The sequence below is a fragment of the Triticum aestivum genome, chromosome 4D, assembly GCF_018294505.1.
Source record: "Triticum aestivum cultivar Chinese Spring chromosome 4D, IWGSC CS RefSeq v2.1, whole genome shotgun sequence".
NCBI lineage: Eukaryota > Viridiplantae > Streptophyta > Magnoliopsida > Poales > Poaceae > Triticum > Triticum aestivum.
This window is the reverse complement of record NC_057805.1, coordinates 277,510,310-277,531,914: the sequence shown is the minus strand read 5'-3', so window position 1 is coordinate 277,531,914 and position 21,605 is coordinate 277,510,310. Positions and strand designations below refer to the sequence as shown.

The 21,605-nt window shown below is 42.5% G+C and overlaps 1 protein-coding gene across 16 annotated transcripts in view; it reads left to right on the top strand.

Moving 5' to 3' along the window:
• The window catches only part of LOC123097455 (ubiquitin C-terminal hydrolase 12), a 53,160-nt gene extending 31,899 nt beyond the window's left edge, over positions 1 to 21,261 (top strand). For 4 of the 16 annotated variants that reach the window (XM_044519192.1, XM_044519205.1, XM_044519191.1 and 1 more), the window contains 21 exons: positions 250 to 328; positions 419 to 565; positions 651 to 731; positions 822 to 941; positions 1,029 to 1,151; positions 3,019 to 3,096; positions 3,197 to 3,285; positions 3,381 to 3,489; positions 3,657 to 3,725; positions 3,817 to 3,927; positions 12,304 to 12,359; positions 12,446 to 12,623; positions 12,725 to 12,826; positions 12,908 to 12,979; positions 13,997 to 14,062; positions 14,357 to 14,440; positions 18,611 to 18,694; positions 18,776 to 18,895; positions 19,327 to 19,401; positions 19,478 to 19,564; positions 20,817 to 21,261. In XM_044519192.1, the coding sequence (XP_044375127.1) occupies positions 250 to 328; positions 419 to 565; positions 651 to 731; positions 822 to 941; positions 1,029 to 1,151; positions 3,019 to 3,096; positions 3,197 to 3,285; positions 3,381 to 3,489; positions 3,657 to 3,725; positions 3,817 to 3,927; positions 12,304 to 12,359; positions 12,446 to 12,623; positions 12,725 to 12,826; positions 12,908 to 12,979; positions 13,997 to 14,062; positions 14,357 to 14,440; positions 18,611 to 18,694; positions 18,776 to 18,895; positions 19,327 to 19,401; positions 19,478 to 19,564; positions 20,817 to 20,858 (1,972 nt within the window). In that variant the 3' untranslated portion in view covers positions 20,859 to 21,261. The remainder of the gene's footprint in view (positions 1 to 249; positions 329 to 418; positions 566 to 650; positions 732 to 821; positions 942 to 1,028; positions 1,152 to 3,018; positions 3,097 to 3,196; positions 3,286 to 3,380; positions 3,490 to 3,656; positions 3,726 to 3,816; positions 3,928 to 12,303; positions 12,360 to 12,445; positions 12,624 to 12,724; positions 12,827 to 12,907; positions 12,980 to 13,996; positions 14,063 to 14,356; positions 14,441 to 18,610; positions 18,695 to 18,775; positions 18,896 to 19,326; positions 19,402 to 19,477; positions 19,565 to 20,816) is intronic. The other 12 variants (XM_044519199.1, XM_044519197.1, XM_044519200.1 and 9 more) reach the window with 11 other exon arrangements.
• Positions 21,262 to 21,605: the final 344 nt, after the last annotated feature.

The following is a 21,605-nucleotide window of genomic DNA, read 5'->3' as shown; positions in this document are numbered from 1 at the left end:
GTTCCGTAAGGGTCTGGGTATTGTCAATGAGTCAAGAGCGACGACTTGGTCTTTCTCGTCCAAAATGCCTAACCCATAGTCTGTCTCCCCTTACCAACGCCATAATCCTCTTTAAGTGTATGGGCTTTTTCCAAATGGTAGTTGTCCTGATGGCAAGAATGTTTACACGAGTATGTTTGTGATTTTCACATCTTTGCAAGCAGTTTCCAATTGTTTACACATTTTGGAAAATATTATTTTGTGTAACAGGTATAAATTTGATGATGAGCGTGTAACAAAAGAAGATACTAAAAAGGCCTTTGAAGAGCAGTATGGGGGTGAGGAAGAGGTATGTTCTATTTCACACCGATATTGAACGATTAATGTTTGTTCTACTCATCACCATCATCTACATGGCTCTCTCTTTTTGATTATTAAGTTACCTCAAATAAACCCTGGATTCAACAACACTCCATTCAAATTCACGAAGTATTCAAATGCCTACATGCTTGTATACATCCGTGAGAGTGACAAAGAGAAAATAATGTGTAATGTTGATGAGAAGGACATTGCTGAACATTTAAGGGTATGTAGAATATTATATTCTCCCCTTCATTTTTGAAAACACTACTTCATTGTGGTATATTTGAATGATGAATGTGGATTCACAGATAAGGTTGAAGAAAGAACAAGAAGAGAAAGAACATAAGAAGAAAGAAAAAGCTGAAGCCCATCTCTATACCATCATAAAGGTCAGAATCTGCTTATTGTAGTGTTCATCATAGCTTGGATTTTCCTTTTGAGTTTGTTGCTCACAGAGCTTTTTTTGAAATTGTATCCAGATTGCCCGGGATGAGGATTTAAAGGAGCAAACTGGTAAGGACATATATTTTGATCTGGTGGACCATGAAAAGGTCCGTAGCTTCCGAATACAGAAGCAATTGCCATTTAGTACTTTCAAGGTAACATGTCCCTGGGACTCCATGCAAGTTGTTATCGTTGCTAAAGATTAGTAATTTGTAATCTAACTGCTACAAACTGTTTAATAGGAGGAAGTTGCAAAGGAATATGGCATCCCAGTACAGTTTCAGCGCTTCTGGCTGTGGGCTAAGAGGCAAAACCATACATACAGACCAAATCGCCCATTGAATCCTCATGAAGAAATGCAATCTGTAAGTTGAATTGTTGGAAAGTGAAGCTTTAACCTGTTATCTCATTTTGGTTGGCTTAGGTCCAGTTGACTGTTCTGATCGCGGGCTTAGATCTACTATCAATGCAGTATGCTTTGCTGTGACACAATATAGAACTCTTACGAGGGGAATAACATAAACAATGTGAAAATCTTTAGTCATTCCAAGGACTCGCCCAACTTCCAAATGGCGCTCATTTTTTGGATTTACCACCAACCAAACTTAAAATTACAGCAGTGTGTAGTGTGCGGATACTTGGGAAAAAGTAAGACCTTTATAGTTTGGAGTTGTTGAGTGTACAGCACTGTATAGTTTTTCTTCAGTGTGTTCTATTTTATATTTGTTCATAAATTTTGTTGCGCAAAGCTGGTTATTTCCAAGAACCATTTCAGTAGCTCAATCCAGTGTGCTTAATTGTTTAGATTACTCTAGAAAAAATTGTGAAGAACAATGTAGAATCCTGTTGTGTTGCTTGTTAGGAAAGCAACTTTATTGAAGGCCCAAGGGGCATATATATATTACACATGACTTGAGGTGTAAGGAAGCTAAACATAGACTAATAAGGACTCCTAGACCAATACTAATACTCCTTAACACCCCCCCCCCCCCCCCCCCCTCAAATGCAAACGTATGCAATAGCATTGCATTTGAAGAAGTGAAATACTAAAAAAAATGATAATCCAAATCCGCATCTTGAGTGTCGTCGTAGCATGAAGAGTCTTCAAAACCTGTCGAGTCGCCAAAGAGGATAACAAAGAGATGTCACATCAGAGGAAGACACCGCATGGATAGAAGATAGAAGAGAAGTATCGAGAGAAGATGGGTTGTGAAAAAAAAAGATGGCACATCAAGAGAAGAAGCATTGCTTAAAGAATCATGGCCCATGAAAACCGACGGCGAAAGAAGCTCGGCGGCAAGAGAATGGGCTTAGATCAACAATGCAAAGAGAGGCCACAGAAATCCTATTGAGAGGACAATGACCAGAAAAAGGCTGACGGACAAAAGTTATGTGGGACTCGCATGACATGAGAAACACGAAATATCAACGGATTTGGTGGACGCAGCGGAAATTATGAAAAACTAGGAAGCTAAGAAAAACACATACGGAACGCAAGCATCGGCATGTGAGCAGCGGTAGTAGCTACAGAAAGGAGCCAGCAAGCAGCACATGATAGCAGCAGGAGAGGAGCACACAGCACGTAGCCATGCAAGCAATGCACTAGGAGCCCATGGAGAGCTGTATGAACGCAGCAGCACACATGCAGCGGCCAGCAGAAGTCAACGGGACAGTCCGATCTGGATTGCAACGGGGCGTCCTGATCTGGCGCACGGGTGGGTGAACGCGGCGCGGTAGCCAACCAGGTTGAGGCAGGGGGTTGGATCGGGTCGGCAGCCTGACATGCAGGCGAGCACGGGCGACAGGAGGCGCAGGAGTCAGCCGATAGGAGGTGCGGAAGGTGGGAGGCGAGGGCACATGAATCAGATGGAGCAGCAGCCGGTCGAGAGAGGAGCAGCGAGGCAGCGACGGGCCTGCGGAGGAGAGGAAGACAGCAGCGGCCGGTCAAGGAGGCATCGGTGGCGCAAGATTAGATCGGATCAGCACGAGCTGCGCGTGCGAAAAAAAACCTAAAGCTCTAATACCATGTTAGGAAAGCAACTTTATTGAAGGCCCAAGGGGCATATATATATATTACACATGACTTGAGGTGTAAGGAAACTAAACACAGACTAATAAGGACTCCTAGACCAATACTAATACTCCTTAACATTGCTTACATTTTGTTATCTTTCTATCAGCTTTGCTTCAATATGTGCCAATAGTCCAATCACTATGTTTTCTTCTGCACAGGTGGGGCAACTGAGGGAGATATCAAATAAGGCACAGAATGCTGAACTGAAGCTGTTTCTGGAAGTGGAATTTGGACTGGTAACTGGAGTTGCTCGCTTCCTTTTCTGTATGTTATTTATTTTAGAGTGTGTCGTGGACAGGATTCAGGTTGCTTAATTACATCTGATTACTGCTGTAGGATTTGCAGCCTCTTCCTCCTCCTGAGAAGAGCAAGGAAGATATTCTTCTTTTCTTCAAACTGTACAATCCCGAAAAAGAAGTGCTTTGGTAAATTCTCTTTGAATTGCCCTCTTCACCATCCTTTCATATATATAACTGTAAATTTCCTTATGCTTACATGTTACATTCTTCAACCGGTGTAGTTTTGTGGGGAGGCTCTTTGTAAAGGCCTTGGGGAAACCTTCAGATATTCTGAGAAAACTAACTGAAATGGCTGGGTTTACCCCGGATGAGGAGATCGAGCTATATGAGGCAAGTGTTAAATCGATGATTTGATACATTTATACATTCAAAGTCAAGATGTCAAAGCTTAAAGTTTTCTCTGCTTTACTTACAATAGTCATTTTGAGGTTTCTCAAGTTAAATGGTGATAACCTTACATGACGATTGTACTTGAGTCTGTTCAATTTTTAATGCAGGAAATTAAGTTTGAGCCAAATGTAATGTGCGAACATATTGACAAGAAGCTTACTTTCCGTGCTAGTCAGGTTTGTCAACAGTGTTTCTTTGATTTGAGAAATGCAGAGCTCGAATTAAAATGCTTACTTATTAATTCCCCAAATTTCACAATATTGTTAGCTTGAAGATGGGGACATAGTCTGTTTCCAAAAGTCACCTAAAGCAGACAGTGGTACTCAAGTGCGCTATCCTGACATCCCTTCGTTTTTGGAGTATGTTCATAATAGGCAGGTATAGCATAATATGCTCAACTCAATTTCTGTTTTATATATATGCTATTATGCTATGTTGGTCATTCCCATGAAAGCTTTCGAGTTACTTGCAGCTTTCTTTTTCTCTTCACTTTGACTAAGATATAATACTCCCTCCTGGTTTATAAGGCTCACCCCCATCCCTAGATCAACAATTCGACCAATGTAATACGAATTGTATATCAGGTGGGCCTTACAAACTGGAAAGGAGGTAGTAATACCACTGTTAAGTTCCTTTGGGACGGGGATCACCATATGCCATAAAGTTCTTGAACAATAGGTAAAACTGTGTCTATCATAGCTTGCCACAGAACTTGTTTAGGCTCGCTATATATATTGGCAATTTAGACCATTGCTGTCATGGTGTCCTGGCGAGAACAATCAATGTGAATGCCAGGGTGCCTACGCATTACTGGAGTTGCTTATGTCCCTTGGTAGGAAGGGAAGGGGTGTGTAGAAAGAAGCAAAGGGTGGAGGTGTTGGAAGAGAAATCTGTGACGTGAAGGCGTTGCTGGGCCAATGAAATTCCCAAAGTAAATGTGTCTCTCTCAAACTGATGCCCCTCCTGTAATAGCTGCAGGGACACACAGTTGGTGAGCTGGTGGTGCTGTGACAAGAGTCACACGACTGCTTTAGACGATCTTTTATTGATGCAACACCTGAAGGGAAAGTGATGTTGGCATTCTAACCTTCTGTACTCGCTTTCATCAAGAAAATACTCATATGGCATGTCAACCTCTTAATCCAGTCAGCCCTAGCTGTTTCTACTCTATTGATAGAATTCCCTCAAATATTCTTAGCCAGGAAGTTATTTCTATATGAGAAAGTTATCCTGTAACTGGCCTTAGGCCAACTTGAGACAAGATATCTACTTAGAGATGATATTTATTTAGATTTGGTTGATAGGGCACATAACTTTTTTGTTATGGAAGAATAATTGCAATCTATCTCCCGTCTACTTTATCCTCCAGGTAATAGCTGATCCTGATCAGCCGTGCCGCCTTCCAGCATTTTGACATAATATGACTTGCTATTGTTCAAGGGAAAGAAGATGAGACCATGGTGCTATTACCTCTGATCTGTTGGTCAAGGGCATTGGCTGCGCTGTTTGGTTGAGTTCTGGTGGATAGTGATGGTGATGTGCAGATCTGCAGTGGATCAGATTTCGCCAGTCTTAGGGCAACTCCAACGCGGATCACCAAAACGTCCGCGGACAGGGATAGGGGTGGAGGCCATCCAACCGCGGGCACCAAATGTCCATTGCCAGTTTTTTTTCTGTACCCATACTAAAACAATTAAAGATAAATAGCACAATCTTAAGCAATGGAAAGATAAATATTCTAATGCAACAATAATTCAAATAAAAATAGTACAATCCAAACATAATGTTTTGAAATCGGGAGGCATGTGCTTTCGGTCATCCGGAGGTACTCGTCCCACGAATCTGCAACTGTGCCATAGGCAAGCATCCTCGTTGCAGCCGTGCACTTCAGCCGTGCACTTCTGGTAACCAATGGTTCCAATGGCATCCACCGAAGACGACTCCATGAACTCCTCATCCGACGAGGACAAACTCCATGCACTCGTTGTAGAAGTCTTCTCGTCCGAATCCATTGTGTTTGCTGCTTCAAAGTAAGAGATCGTAATTTTTTTTGGCAATGGCATTTGGCCGAACACTTGCCGAGCGTGGTGTCCACCATGGACGGCGATGACGTATCCAGGGTGGATTGCGGCGCAGTCCAAGGCAGAAGGCACCTGGGTGAGTTGCATGACATTAATCTTGGGCCCGACTACATAGCAGCGCTGCATGCGTGCCCTCCTGTGTGGCGGCGACCAACCACTCCAGCAAATCGTTTTTGTGCGTGCGTGTACCCGCGATTGAAAATAGTCAGTGCTAGTACGCCTCAGCCCTCAAGTGCTACATGCTTATTATTACAAACAGGATACATCTCCTTTTATAGGACCATACAGACCAACTATGCTACCATTCTTAATAGCTAAGCTAGGACAGCTCACTGCAAAGCTTTTACTACCGTCTAGGTCCTACTGCTGTCTGTCTACATCTCAAAGTCAAATCAGACTTTGCCTTTTACTGCTGACAGCAATATCCTGTATCCTGAAGAGTCTAGCTGCTGCTCCTTGCTGACATATGCATACTAAGCTAATTTCTCATGCCATGATAGAACATCTACATAACTGATCATGACAAGATTAATACTAACATTCTCCTACCTAATCTTGTCATATCAGTTCACTGGTACGGATCTTCTTTGCTCTTGCATATTTGGGATGGTTTTCTCATACTGCATGATCACATCTGCTGCGTACGTCATTCCCTTGACGATTTGGCATGCATTTTCTCGTGGGGAGAATATGACATGGAAACCAACATTCAAAGAAAATTTCGTGGAAACCATGTTTGAAAGGACAGACCCAGTGCATAGAAGCTCCCACACAAGGTGGGGGTCTGGGGAGGGATTATAAGAACCTAGTCCTACCCCTGCGAAGTGCAATGCAGAGAGGCTGGTTCGAACCCAGGACCTCTTGGCGCAAGTGGGGAGGACTTCACCACTGCGCCAGGCCTGCCTCTGGAAACCGTTTGGAAGTTTCAAAAAAATCTGAGAAAAATACGGGGTGTTATGGTGATGTTTTATTGCCACGTGAAATTCCAAGTTGAAACACATTACGAGATGTGAACTATGAAAAGCAAACTCAGCAATGAATAGTGACATTACTGTTCGGCACTATTTCAATGCTGATTTTGTTATTTTCATAGCTCACATCCCATAATGTGTTTGAACTTGGAATTTCACATGGCAATAAAATATCCTCTTAACATCCCGTATTTTTCTGAGATTTTTTTTTGGAACTTCAAAACATCTTTTCCGAATGTTGGTTTCCATATGATATTCGCCCTTTCTCGTGGAGACAAATAACGAGAGAACTCAGCTTCTTGTGGACGAAAGTAACACAAGAAGTATCTTGTGGACACACCAACACAGTTAACACAAGATCTTGATCGCACATGCGACTTTGTGGACACATCTAGCACAAGAACTCATGAAACCACATACACACAATCACTAGCGGAGCTTCCAGCAAAAGATTGGGCGGGCCACAGTGCAAAAGAATAGCAATATCTGATTTTTCTGGGCTCATGGGCTGACTTCCATAGAAGGAAATGCTACAAAGCTGGGCGGGCCATGGCCCATGTAGCCTTGCTGTAGCTCCGCCACTGCGCACAATGTCTCGTGGACACAACTTACACGAGAGCACATAACTTTCGCTACCGGTGACTCCTACTAGGAGTACTACCTCCTCATTTCCAGCGACACACCTTGTCGGGCAACATCTCCTTGCTCAATCAGAATTACCTCTTTGGCACATGCTGGAGCAAGATGTACCTCTTCATTGCCTTCTTTCTTTGGCCTACAACATTCCTAGGAGAAATGCCCATAGTCATCAGAATTATAAGAACGAACATTTGCCTCATTGAACTTGCGGTTTTTCTTGCCGGAGCTTTGACCTCCTTCATTCCTGTTAAACCTGGACTCCCGTTCAGTGCGGGTCAGCAGCAAGTGTTCCTCGCCAGCATCACCGATTTCTCCTAGACGCTCCTCATGTGCCTTAAATCGTCCAATAACCTCTTCCACCGTCATGGTTTTAAGGTCACCAAATTGTCCAATAGTCGAAGCAATTTGGAGAAACTTGTTGGTGACGGCGCGAAGGAACTTCTTGACTGCAGAAGTCTCCTCAAACTTCTCACCAAGTGCCCTGATCTTGTTGATGATGGTCATCAACCGGGCAGCAAAATCGTTAACCGACTCCGACTCCTTCACGCCTCCCAAATCACCTTGGTCGTCTCCTTTTTGGACACCAGGAAGAGCATGCCCCCTGTATCCCTTGGTAATGGCAGTCAATGCCATTTGATCCTTCTCATCCGTGGGCACTTTTAGGATCTTTTGTCTCACAGCATCCCAAACCCTTTGGGCACACATGGACACCTTCATCTTGATTGACCATGCCAAGTAGTTGCTCTGTGTGAGCATAGGGTATTGAAGGGAAACAAGATCTCCTTTATCCATACCTCACTCAAGCAAATAAACCTGGCTCTCACACCAATTGTTAGAACCACTAGCTCTAGCTCTAACAGGACTTGAGCTCTAAAGGGATCTGCTTCACACGCACGTAGACAAAGAGCTACTACTAGTAGGAAACTTTATTAGATATCTTAAGTGCTACAAGCTTAGTATTACAAGCAGGATAATTGTCGTTTTATAGGACTATACAAACCGGCCATGGTAGTACCTTTCCTAACAGCTAGCTGGGACAGCTCAGTGCAAGCTTTTACTACTGTCTAGGTACTACTGCTGTCTGTCTGTAGCTCAAAATCAAATAAGACTTTTCTTTTTACTGTTGACAGCTATTGATGAGGAACACTAGGTGAGGAAAAATAAAAATAAAATCGTATGTCAGACTAGCAAACATGCCCGTGCGTTGCACCGGGAGAAAAAATGACTCTTACACACACCTGACGACATCAACAAATTCCTTGAAATCTTTCACGATGTTGCACGACAAACAACAAGATAATTGGTGTTGTGCAAAAACATAAAGTTGGAATGATTTTTAGTGCACTCAAGGTGTTTCAATTTATTAGACAACCAAAATATCTACCTAGTCGCCGTTATCTTTTTACGCCTTTGTTGTCGTTCCTCCATAGTGATTCCCAACAAATATTGCATTAGGATAAAAATAGAGAAGTACATTTTAGTATTCAACGATAACTTGTGCATACGAGCATTATTTTTTCTTGCTGATATATGTGTTTGCAATTGTAATCTAAGTCAAGATTCAATTTAGTTGCAAACATATTAGTAGTTTAGTGTACATCATTGTATCTGGTTGGAATCAACATCCCCTATGATGCTAATAATAGCTTTTGTGCCATTTTAAATGGTATAGGAAGATATATAATAGTCATTTTCAAAATACCCCATATAAAGAAGGTATTAATTAAGATTGCATCCTAAATCAAATTTTAGAAATGATTAACATGCAAAATGATAGCATATTTGGAATCTACACAATTTTTTGAGAAATTTCCATATATAATATGTTAGATTTCGAGTTAGGATTAAAAATATATAAATATTTAAAAATATATTTGAATATGCTCGATAAAAAAATTAAACAAAAAAGTGCACTCACCTGGGATTGAACCCAAGTCTATCGGGTGGAAGGGTCGCGCCCTAGCCATTCGACTGCTTGCATGCTAGTAGCAGTTTTGTGGGCCGCTGGCTAATAAACCTTGTTCGGTGCATCGACTTGAAAAAAGAAAATGAAACATTTTTTCTGACTTATGGGTGGGATAGTGGGTAATTCATGGCAACTTCGGGGGCAATTTTCATGACGTACCGCCAGAAGCAACAGCCCCTTTATTATTAGGTAGAGATTTGTTTGGCTACTTCTACTCTAGTGTAGTCTTTCTTTATCCTACATGCTGTTTCTAGAGTTCTCTAGTTATAAGTAGCTGTGAATAGAATGGTGAATCCTAAATAACGTTTTCTAGAGTGTTCCAGCTTTAAATAGAAGAATGTGAAGGCTTTCCAAAGCCCTATAAATAGAGGTCCTCACTTCTACTTTGTAAGCAAACTATGTACCCACTACCTATAATAGAACTTGTTGTTCTTATCTAAGATCTTGGAGTAGATCTTGTGTCCTAGGAGTTTCGGATTGAACTCCTGCTGCCCTATCGGCCTACATTCGCCTCTAGAGCGATATCTAGCGTAACACGTTGAAGTTGTTCCTTCAACACTTGTGCTGTACACATTGTAGCTGCAAGGTGGAGTTGCTCCTCCACAACCTTGTGCTGCTTCAAGTGGTATCAGAGCCCCGTTGATCCATACTAGTTCTTGGTGTTCTCTTTGAGAGCGAGCTGCAGCAAGCAATGGAGCAACTGGATGATCATGGGAAAATTGAAGGTAATACCTCTAAGGAGGAGGGGAAAACTATGTTAACTATCTCCCATACCTCCCATGAGTTTATGGAAGACTTGAAGGAGACAGATTTATGTGCTGCACTTGTTGTAAAAGGAGAAGAGCACCTGACTGTTGAAATTCCAGCAAAGGTAAGTGGTTTATTGGCAGAATTTCAGAACATACTTGGAGAGCCACATAGAATTGACTTAATTCTGGGAGCAAGTCTTCCTGATCTTTCACACTGTCGAATAAGCCCAAAAGAGCATGATATATTGAAGGAGAAAGTGGAGGAATTGCTGCAAAAGGGGCACATTCGAGAAAGTATTAACCCATGTGCTGTACCAGCCCTGCTCGCGCCAAAGAAAGATGGGTCTTGGCGCATGTGTATGGACAGTAGAGCCATTAACAAGATCACTGTAAGGTATAGTTTCCCTATTCCCCGTTTAGATGATATGTTGGATCAGCTTAGTGGAGCAAGAGTGTTCACAAAGCTAGATCTAAGAAGTGGATATTATCAAATCCGTATCAGACCCGGGGATGAATGGAAAACAGCTTTCAAGACAAAGGAAGGGTTGTTTGAGTGGCTAGTCATGCCATTTGGACTCTTAAATGCACCAAGTACCTTTATGCACTTGATGAATCAAGTATTTCGACCCTTATTCCACGTTGTGGTCTATTTCGATGACATATTGATCTATAAGAAGGATGAGGATGAACACTTTGATCACATTCGGAAGGTGCTAGAAGTACCGAGGAAAAATGAGCTCTACGTCAACTTGAAGAAATGTGTTTTCCTACAAACACCTTCTTTTCCTAGGATTCTTTATAACATGTGACGGTATTCGTGTTGATGATTCTAAGGTTGAAGCAATCCGAGAATGGCCAACTATGAAGACCATTTCTGAGGTAAGAAGTTTTCATGGCCTTGCAACTTTCTATAGGCGATTTGTGAAGAGTTTCAACACTATCATGGCACCAATTACCGAGTGCCTGAAGAAGGGAAAGTTCCAATGGACAGAAGCGACTGAAGCTAGTTTCAATGAGATCAAGCAAAAACTCTCACAAGCTCCTGTGTTGGTGCTACCTGATTTCAACAAGACTTTTGAGTTGGAGTGTGATGCAAGTGGAGTAGGCATTGGAGCTGTTCTATCTCAAGAAAGGAAGCCCATTGCTTTCTTTAGTGAGAAGTTAAGTGAAGCTAGACAAAAATGGAGTACCTATCAGCAAGAACTGTATGTCATTTTCAGAGCCTTGAAAACTTGGGAAGTCTATTTGCTGCCTAAAGAGTTCATTGTTTATAGTGACCATCAATCCTTGAAGCATTCTAGAAATCAAAAGCATGTTGATCTCATGCTAGCAAGAATGTTGCGGACTTGACTCTTAACCATCCAGAAGAAGCACTCTATGAAGATAACTCGAGGGCGAGTTCCAAACAACTAGAGGAGAATGATGAGAAACACTAGATGAGAAAAAATAAAAATAAAATCATATGTCAGATTTGTTTGGCTACTTCTAGATGCTTCTACTCTAGTGTAGTTTTTCTTTTCTTTACCCTACCTGCTGTTTTTAGAGTTCTCTAGTTATAAGTAGCTGTGAGTAGAATGATGAATCCTATATAATGTTTTCTAGAGTGTTCCAGCTATAAGTAGAAGAATGTGAAGGCTTCCCAAAGCCCTATAAATAGAGGTCCTCACCTCTACTTTGTAAGCAGACTATGTACCCACTACCTATAATAGAACTTGTTGTTCTTATCTAAGATCTTGGAGTAGGTCTTGTGTCCTAGGAGTTTCGGATTGAACTCCTGCTGCCCTATCGGCCTACATTCCCTCTAGAGCGATATCTAGCACAGCACGTTGAAGCTGTTCCTTCAACACTTGTGCTGTACACATTGTAGCAGCAAGGTGGAGTTGCTCCTCCACAACCTTGTGCTGCTTAAGCTATTCCCTCTTATATTATGGGACGGAGGGAGTACATTCTATATCCTGAGAGTCTAGCTGCTGCTCCTTGCTGACATGCATTGTTAGCTAACTTTGCATGCCATGATACAACATCTACATAACTGACCATGACAAGATTAATGCTAACAATGTTGGCCAACTCATGGGCAAGGAAAATCTCAACCAAAATCTTGGCTAGTCAAATTTTTATAAGGAAAACTTTGGGCACATACCGAGCACACCCTTAGTTCACCTGGAGATTTTGCTTGCTTTTGTTCTCTACCTGTTTTTCTTGAGTTATTCTCTTTCTAATGCTTGTTTACACTTGATTTGTCACAACATGGTATGGACCTGGACGGCATGACTAGTTTCTCTGACAACTTCTGTTTACCGTGTTGTATTTTATATTTCTCTGAGTAGCTATTCTGTTTATTGCAGGTTGTGCACTTTCGGTCGTTGGAGAAACCAAAGGATGATGAATTTTGTTTGGAATTGTGAGGGATTTTCCAAACCTGTTTGTCTATTTATTTAAAATGTCAATTAACTCATATTTTTATTTATTGTTTTCTCACGCGTTAAGGTCAAAGCTTCACACATATGATGATGTTGTTGAGAGAGTTGCCCGCCAGCTTGGGTTGGATGATCCAGCGAAAATTCGCCTTACATCCCATAACTGCTATTCGCAGCAGCCTAAACCGCAACCCATCAGATATCAGGGTGTGGAGCATTTATTGGACATGCTCGTCCACTATAATCAGGTTAACCCTTTCACTTGCTTTTTTTTCCAGTATGAGCATGTTCTCAGCATAACGATAATGCAGAATGCATATCCACTAAAGATACTTACTGTATGATACAGACGTCTGACATCTTGTATTACGAAGTATTGGATATTCCATTGCCGGAATTGCAGTTCCTTAAAACCCTTAAAGTTGCATTCCACCATGCTACAAAGGAGGAGGTTTTTTCACTGAAATCATGAGATATTGTCTATTTATCCTCGGATGCGAAATGAACTTTCTTATGAGATATTTTTGTTTAGGTTGTCATTCACAGCATCAGGCTTCCTAAGAACAGCACCATTGCTGATGTGATAATTGACTTGAAAACTAAGGTTATTACTTATACAGCCCTTTTCTGTCCTTTCCTGAGTTCTTTTTTAGTTTCTTGTTGCACATTTACAATATTGGAAGTGAGATACACCAATTGTCCTTTCCTGAGTTCTTTTTTAGTTTCTTGTTGCACATTTACAATATTGGAAGTAAGATACATCAATTGATTGTTCTTGGATACATTCATAAGGAGTCTTTTGGGCTTTGGGGTGCATGTAACCTCCTGAGGGGTAGGGGACATCGGGAGATCACAATCATTCATGATTGGAGGCTGATTTTGTTTAGCAGGAAATTTAGCCAGCTGCATTTTTTGCTGCAGATTCAATTTGGGTGAGATTACTTAATATATGCTCCCTCTATTCCAAAATTTGTGAAAAAGTATATGAATCGAGCATGTAAGAATAACATTGTTGTATTTGTCTTGCAAAGTGTTTTATGTTGTATAGTGTCCTAGTCCCTCCGTTCACTATTATAAGATGTTTTGGATATTTCACTATGTACTAGATACGGACTGAAATGAGTGATGTCTACATACATTCGATTTAGAAAAAGTTATAACATCTTATAATAGTGAACGGAGGGAGCACTAATTTGTAGGCATATTATAAATAAAAAATTTAGTCAAAATCATGAATTAAAACTGTGAAAAGTAAAAGCACTTAGATTTTGGAACCTTGGGATTATGCAGTTAGATGTCTAAAGACCTCCTACATATATACCTTTAGTAGACGTCTCAGTTAAGTCAAGTCTAGTCATACTTGCTTCTGTCCCTCGAACACATGGTCACGCCTATTGGATTTTCTGGTTCTCACTTAAACCTTTGCCATTTAGCTTCTACAAGAAAGGGAAGTTGCCTTTTATCTTTACGACCATTGCAATCTACTCCCTCTGTCCCAAAATAAGTTGAGACACTTATTTTGGGACGGAGGGAGTAGGTTATACAACTGCAAAGTGGTGTGTTTCCGTGGATGGTTTGTGCAATAAGAACCATTTCTAAACCTTGTACTACTAATCAACAGGTTGATCTATCCAGTCCCACTGCCGAGCTACGCGTGCTAGAGGTCTTTTACCACAAGATCTATAAGGTATGCATTTGAAATCATGTGCTAGTCTTCTATTTCATGTCTAACTGAAGAAAGAGCTTTATTGTTCTTGAGGTTTCTTTAGCCTTCTAGAGAAGTAAAATCTTTGAACTACTAACGAATGCCCTTTGAAAATGCTTCAGCAGTTAAATACTCCCTCTGATCCATATTAATTGACGCAACTTTTGTACAACTTTAGTACAAAGTTGTACCAAGGCTGTGGCAATTAATTTGGATCGGAGGGAGTATAATTTTTTCCATATATCATTGTAGCTATTACTGATTATGTTTTTGTAGATCTTTCCACTTCACGAGAAGATAGAGAATATAAATGATCAGTACTGGACGCTACGTGCTGAAGAGGTCTGTAAGACTAATGATGTAATATGTCGTGCCTCTTTTACATCTTTGATATCATATGTTTACACTTGGTGATTGTCATCTTGTGAGAACTTAGGGCATCTCCAACGCGGTTCCTCAAACAAACCACATCAAATGTCCGCGAACATTTGGCTGGGCAGCGGCCATCCAACCCAATCCCTCAAACAAGACGATCACCGAGCGGAATCATCACTAGTTCGTAGATTTTTACACCAAGCGGAATCATACAACATAAAAGATCCCTAGAAAACAACTAACAATTACTCCTACTCCCTGACGATGAGGTCGATAGCCCCCGTGCCTGAGCCGCCGACGTGTGCTTCTTTGGCATCGTTGTCGTGCTGCTCCGGTGCCTCATTGTCCTCGGTATCGAGCTCCTTGAAGAGCCAGGCCCGCTGTGCTTCGTTGATGCGGAGCTGGCGGGGCTCACGGTCGATCGTGCCAGCACTTTGCACGGCAAGCACCGCCTGGTTCTCGTCAACGACTTCCGGTTTCGTGAGGAGCTCCACCATGGCTGCGGCATCCGCGCGCTTCACATTCAGCTGATCGACCACCGCAAGAGCGCCTAGTGGAACTGCTCCTCCGCATGCCGCATGGTGAAGAGGCCGTCCGCCACGTTGCTCGCGGCCTCGATGCCCATCGCCTCCTCCGCTGCTGGCTCATCTCCGTGGTCCTCTACCATCTCCATGCTAGAGCTTGGTTCGGACAGCTTGGAGGTTGGCCCGCCGCAACGCGGGCTCTGTAGCGACCAGACCTCAAATGGTCTGTGCTGCTATGCACCAGTGTCATCCCTGGATCAGTAATGCTGACACGCACAGTACAAATGGAGGATTTATAACAGAGTAGCAATCACACACTTATTACATCGAATATCTCCGAAGAGATTAAGTATGATAAACATGGCTTAAGGCCATCTAAAACGATAACAGCGGAAGACTTGGAAGATAAGTGAGTCCATCAACTCCAGCGGCATCACTGAGTATAAGACCACGACCTAAGGCACCTTACTCGTCGTCTGAAAAGTCTGCAACATGAAACGTTGCAGCCCGAGAATGGGTCAGCACATAGAATATGCTGGCAATGTAACACATAGAGAATAATGTACAATAATAATGCTATACTACATGCATATATGGCTGGTGGAAAGCTCTATGGTTACAGTTTTGCGAAAAGCCAATTTTATCCTACTTCAAAGGAATAAATTTTATTTAACTATCATGGTGGTTGTGAAACATTGAGATGGTTGACAGCATCTCAATCCCAATTAAATGTCATCAATAACCCAACAAAATTAATTAGAAGTAACATGGCGATGAGATTCACATGATAATCCAAGTACTAGATACTCAAGTTGTCCATAACCGGGGACACGGCTAACCATGATTAGTTTGTACACTCTGCAGAGGTTTGTGCACTTTTTCCCACAAGACTCGATCTCCTCTGTTGGATTACTCGCACTACATGGTGTTTGAGTAACGGATGACCGAGACACAGTCTTTCAGAAGTGTTTGCACCTTACGTATGGGTAGACAGTTACACCTACTTTCCCCTACATCTGCTAGTCTACCACTGTAAGAGTTCACACAACTTAGTCAACTATGCTAGAGCCCATAATAGCTTGCGGCTGCACACGGAAGTTTCTAGCATGAATAATCTCATGATCCCTTTGAGCCTGGGTGGCGGTCCAAAGAAAAACAGGCAATCCTGGAATACCCAGGTACCTCAATCCACCCAGATGTGAGTTTTAGTTGCCACCTTAAGTAAACCATTAATTAACAATCTCACATCTGTCATGAATATCTCTCAAACCCAATCCACGTCTACGAGCATAGCATGGCGATATAAGCAAACGTAGAAGTAACTCCCAAAGGTTTGATAATAAACAGGTAATAGGTACTATCTCAACTACTTCCCAATACGCACAATTTAATTAGATCCTAATCATGCAAGTGTTTGAGGAAAATAGATCTAATGCAATAAAAACTGGGTATGGAAGGTATATGATCAAAGTGTTACTTGCCTTGCTGATGATCCGCAAAACCTAGCGATTCGAAGTAACAAGCGGCACACTCCGGGTACTCTATCGCAAACAAACAAGCATACAATCAGTACTCATCTAATGCACAGGTAAAACTCGAATGAAAGATCCAACCAGAAAGTTCAACTTAAGAACTCCGGTTTGCAAAAAGAATCAACTCGAAAGAAGCAACGAAAGTCAAACTGCGAAAGAAACAAGCTTCGTTTACTAATCTGGATCTAGGTCAAATTTTACTGTAGCAAAAACTTGTTTGAGTAGGTTAAACGGAAAGAGAATTTCGAGACGAAACTCTAGGCGCTTGAATCGCCTGATTCCGATAATCGAGCGAGAAGTTAAACAGAAACGAAGATTCGATCAGAAATCGAATCTGAGAAAAATAGCGGAAAAATCCGACGAAAAAGAAAAACGGACGAACGGTTAAAGAACGGACGTTCGTTAAAAGAGAAAAACCGACGAACGCGTTCGTTAAAACGAACGGTTCGGTGAACGCTCGCAAAGTAATAAAACCGAAAAAAAACCGATCTAGGGTTTTTTTTTAAAACGAATGGTTTTTTTTAAAGAAAACCGGCAAAACGAGGCGAGGCAGTACCTCGTCGGGGGCGGGGCTCCGGCGGGGCTTGGCCGGCTCCGGCGAGAGGCGGCGAGGGCGGCGGGGTGCTCGGGGAAGGGCGAGGGGCGGCAGCAAACGGCGGCGGCGGCGGCTCCCGTGCGGGCGGCGGCGGCGGCGGCGGGGGTGAGGTGAGAGGAGGGGGGGGGTGCAGGGGTATATATAGGATGGGAGGGGGGCTCCGGTGGCTTGGGGGGAGGGGCAAGCCGGGCGGGGCGGCTCCCGTGTCCATGGCGGACACGGCGCGGCGGCGCGCGCTCGTGCGCGAGGAGGACGGCGCGGGTGGGCCGGCCTGCGGCTCGGCTGGGCTCGGCCCAGTCGGCGCGGCACAGTTTTTTTTTTAAAAATACGTTCTGCGGAAAATAATTCGTAGAAAAATAAATAAAAGTCCAAAAAATATAAAATAAATTTTCCCCGTCTAGTTAGAAAATCTAGAATAGGGTGAACATTTTTTTAACACAAAATAAATATTTTGAAAACATGCAATATTTTAATGCAATAAAAATTGCAAATAAAATCCGAATAAGATCCAATAAATGATTTTAACATTTTTCCTCCAGTATTTCAATTGTTTTGGAGAAGTCATATTTTCTCCTCTCATTTATTTTGTTTAATGAAATATTTTTCCGGAGAGAAAATAATTAAAACAAAAATCCTCGTCTTATTATTTGATGAAAATCAAATATGAAAATTCGAGAAAATCCCCAACTCTCTCCGAGGGTCCTTGAGTTGCTTAGGATTTATCGAGGATTTGTCAAAATGCAATAAAACATGATATGCAATGATGATCTATGTATAACATACCAAATTGAAAATTTGGGATGTTACAGGCTCGCTGGTGTTCGTCCACCGTGTGGACCTTCGCTGTGATTTTGGCGCGGCGCTCCATTGTCAGTATCTTGTACCCAGTGATCTTGGTGCGGACCATGGCGACAACGGCCGTCGGGAATGTTGATGTGGAGGTTGAGGGCTTTGCTATGGGCGGCGGCACGGACGAGTTGAAATGAGAGGAATGGGATGCTGGCTAGGGTTTGGATGATCTCCGAGTGGCTTTTAATAGCCGGGGTAGGCTTCTTGGGTGGCTTGCCAGCTAACTGGCCATGATTGCTGCAGGCGGAGCGGCAAAGGATCAATGCGGGTAGGCGGGTGGCCGGTGAAGCCGGTGTGAATGTGGAGGCTTGTAGAGTCTGATAGGTTTTTTTTGGGGTGGGACCGGGTTGTTGGATGCCGACATGGCGGACGTTCGGATTCCCTCGGAGCTCCCCCTGATTTGGGGCTGGCCTTTGGGATTTCGGACGTGCGGACTGGCCCGGCCCGATTTGGTGAGTTGCGTTGGAGGACTAAAAGTGTCTGGACCGTTCGGCCTGGACATTTTGGTGGTGATTTGGTGAGTCGTGATGGAGATGCCCTTAAGTTCCAAGTGTCTTCCATTCCCTGATTTCTTACTGTACATTTTCCTGTACCTGCTGTGATTAATTTATGTGCTTTTTTTAGTCCTCATATCTCTTTATACCCATTTTCATAGGTTCCAGAGGAGGAGAAAAATCCCAGTCAGCATGATCGCTTAATCCATGTTTATCACTTCACGAAAGATCCTCTTCAGAATCAAGTATTGCACTTTCATATTAATGACAGCATATATTTATGATATTCTTATCCAATCAGGTGACACCGTTGTTGTGACCAACAGCAGATTCAGAATTTTGGAGATCCTTTTTTTCTTGCTATCTGTGAAGGTGAGACTTTAGCAGAAGTAAAGGGCCGCATACAGAGAAAACTCCAGGTCCCTGATGAAGAATTCTCCAAGGTGGTCTTATTTGTTTCTTAGATGCGATATGAAAGCTTGTGTTTTCTTCCCTTCATACTGATAGGGTTTTTAATCTTGATATAATGCTGATATTGTAAATTAGACACAAATGTTAGAACCAGCACCGATTTTGTAGCCAGTTGGTTGTGCTATAGTGAGCTGAGAATAGTTTACGTATCTTACTTTACTCTCAAAGTTGATTAGTAATATGCTGAATCAATAAATAAAGCACTGCTGTCTGCTATCATATTAAAATTGGTGGTGATTGGCGCTGAAAGCACTGTAGATCTTAATCTTATAGAAGGGGATTGCTTAAGCTTCATGTCCTGTCTGCATCCTTGGTTTTACTGTCTACCTGGAGTTGCATTGCATCTTGGTATGAATATATAGTACAGCTACTGAACTAATATACCTATTCATGCTTATGTCTTCAGTGGAAATTTGCATTCATATCTATGAATCGGCCAGACTACCTACAAGATTCTGATGTTGTATCTGCTCGTTTCCAGGTAAACTGTTGATTTTGCCCTACATGCTTCTATAGTTCTGCCGATACATTTGTTTTCGGTCTTTTGGTTTCTACAGAGGAGAGATGTCTATGGAGCTTGGGAACAATATCTTGGGCTGGAGCACACTGACACTGCACCGAAAAGGGCCTATACAGCCAATCAGGTATGCAGTTGTTTTGCTGGGAAGTGAACTTAGCAAACTTTGGATGTCAAGTTTTACCTTTAGTCATGCTTGGGCTTAATATGCTGCAGCCATGCTTTGTTGTCTGTGTATCGGAGCTTCCCTTGCTATTACAGGATTCTGTGCAAGCTTTGCATTGTTGTCAAACAGTATTTCTTAATTCTCACTCATGCTTGGGCATAGATATGCTGCCACAACCCTATACTTCTTGGTACCAGGGCCCGTCCTGAGATTTCAGGGGCCCAGGGCGAAACTGTAATCTTGGGCCTTTAATGTAAACATCAATGTATTAATCAATATATGTATGTATGAATTGTTACCAGTAAACACCTAGAGTGCATCCAAAAGCAACATTCATATCAAATAATTTACACGCGCTTAAAATTTGGTACCCATTAAGACTAGCAGTTTCTGTAATGAATTAAATATGTGATTATGATCACTCACATTGTTATTGTTGATTTGATTTTGTCAACTCATCTAGTTTTTTTTTCCTTTCTCATGGCCGGATGCATACTTTATAGATGGCATGGCTGCGCTGGAATTTAGAGCAATAAGTAATTGAAAACTGGCGCAAAGCTAAAGTCACAAAGTTAGATTAAACCAGTAAAATCTTACCGATTAATCATTTCGAACTCACAGATGATAAATCACAAATCGCAATGATATCTAACCCTAAATATGTAAGAAAGAAATTAGCTAGCTAACTAAAGTAGGAATTAAGGAGTGGGATGATGATGGAGGCAAGACGTGCACTTATGGATCGTATCCCAGTTTAGCTAGCAGCTCTTTTATGATAGGCTGGGTATACTCTGTTGGAAACTCAAGTATTCCAATTTTGGTCTCGTAGTGGCAGCACAACCCAGCCGGCTAGCCAATCAACCAGATCTCCAAAAGATGGTGGTAGGTCGATTGGGGTATGAGCTAGACGTGGTATTATTTCAGTCTAGAAGATCGCTAGATGCACACGCATTAGCTTGGTGGCCGGCTCGATCGAGCTTTTGCATTGTGCGCCATGAATGGCTATAGGAAAGGACATACGGCATACCTGAGGGGCTCCTTGGTTTCGGGGGCCCGGGCGGCCGCCCCCTCCCGTCAGGGCAGGGCCTGCTTAGTAGCAGATCTTCCTTGATTATTGCGTGATTTCGTGCAAGCCTCACCTAATTCATTCTATTTCACAAGGACATGTATCTTATATATCCTTGCTTTTTCTGGTGGTTTTATACACCTGCAGAACCGTCACACGCATGAGAAGCCGGTGAGGATATACAATTAGTATGCCTTAAAACTGTGTTGGTCCCCTGATGAAGGCGTTGGTCTGGGAGTGGAAGAGTAGGCTGCAACAGGTGAAAGCAGCAGCATGTTTGGCCATTTGGGTGCTACGGCATATCTATCGCTTGCTACAGTTTTTGCTCTTGATGCATGGCCATGACGATTTTTTCAAGGTTCATCATCTTGCCTTTCAGGCAAGGGTGCATGATATCAAGTTTCTGTAAATTGGGTGTAAAGGCCACCCTCCTAAGGGTAGATGTTGGATGTTGGTTCATTTTTAGAGCAAAGTCGAGTACATATGATTTTGGTAGTGGGCTTGTATACAAGGGTATAGTTTTGCGACTTGATATTGGCATTTGTTGTAATCTGGTAATAACGGAAGATTAATGGATCTTTTCTTGGTTTAAGTAGCTGCACTAGTAAAAATGTGACTAACAATTCTTATTGCAGCCAGAGTTACATGATACTGAAAATTATGATCAGTTTGCCAATCTTTGAAACAGTCTTATTGACCTCTCTTCCCGTCGACCCCCCTCCCAGCTGTCGATGATACTGCCGGTCTAAGCCTTGCGGCGGGCTCGCCGTGGCCCATTCCATGGCTGTCGATGATACTGCCGGTCTAAGCCTTGCGGCGGGCTCGCCGTGGCCCATTCCATGGTGATTCAGGCGCCCTGGTGGCTTCCCACGTGGGGCAACGGTTGTTTTTGCTCCCCTTGCCTAGCAGCGGCATGGCGTAGTGTCTGCCGTGACT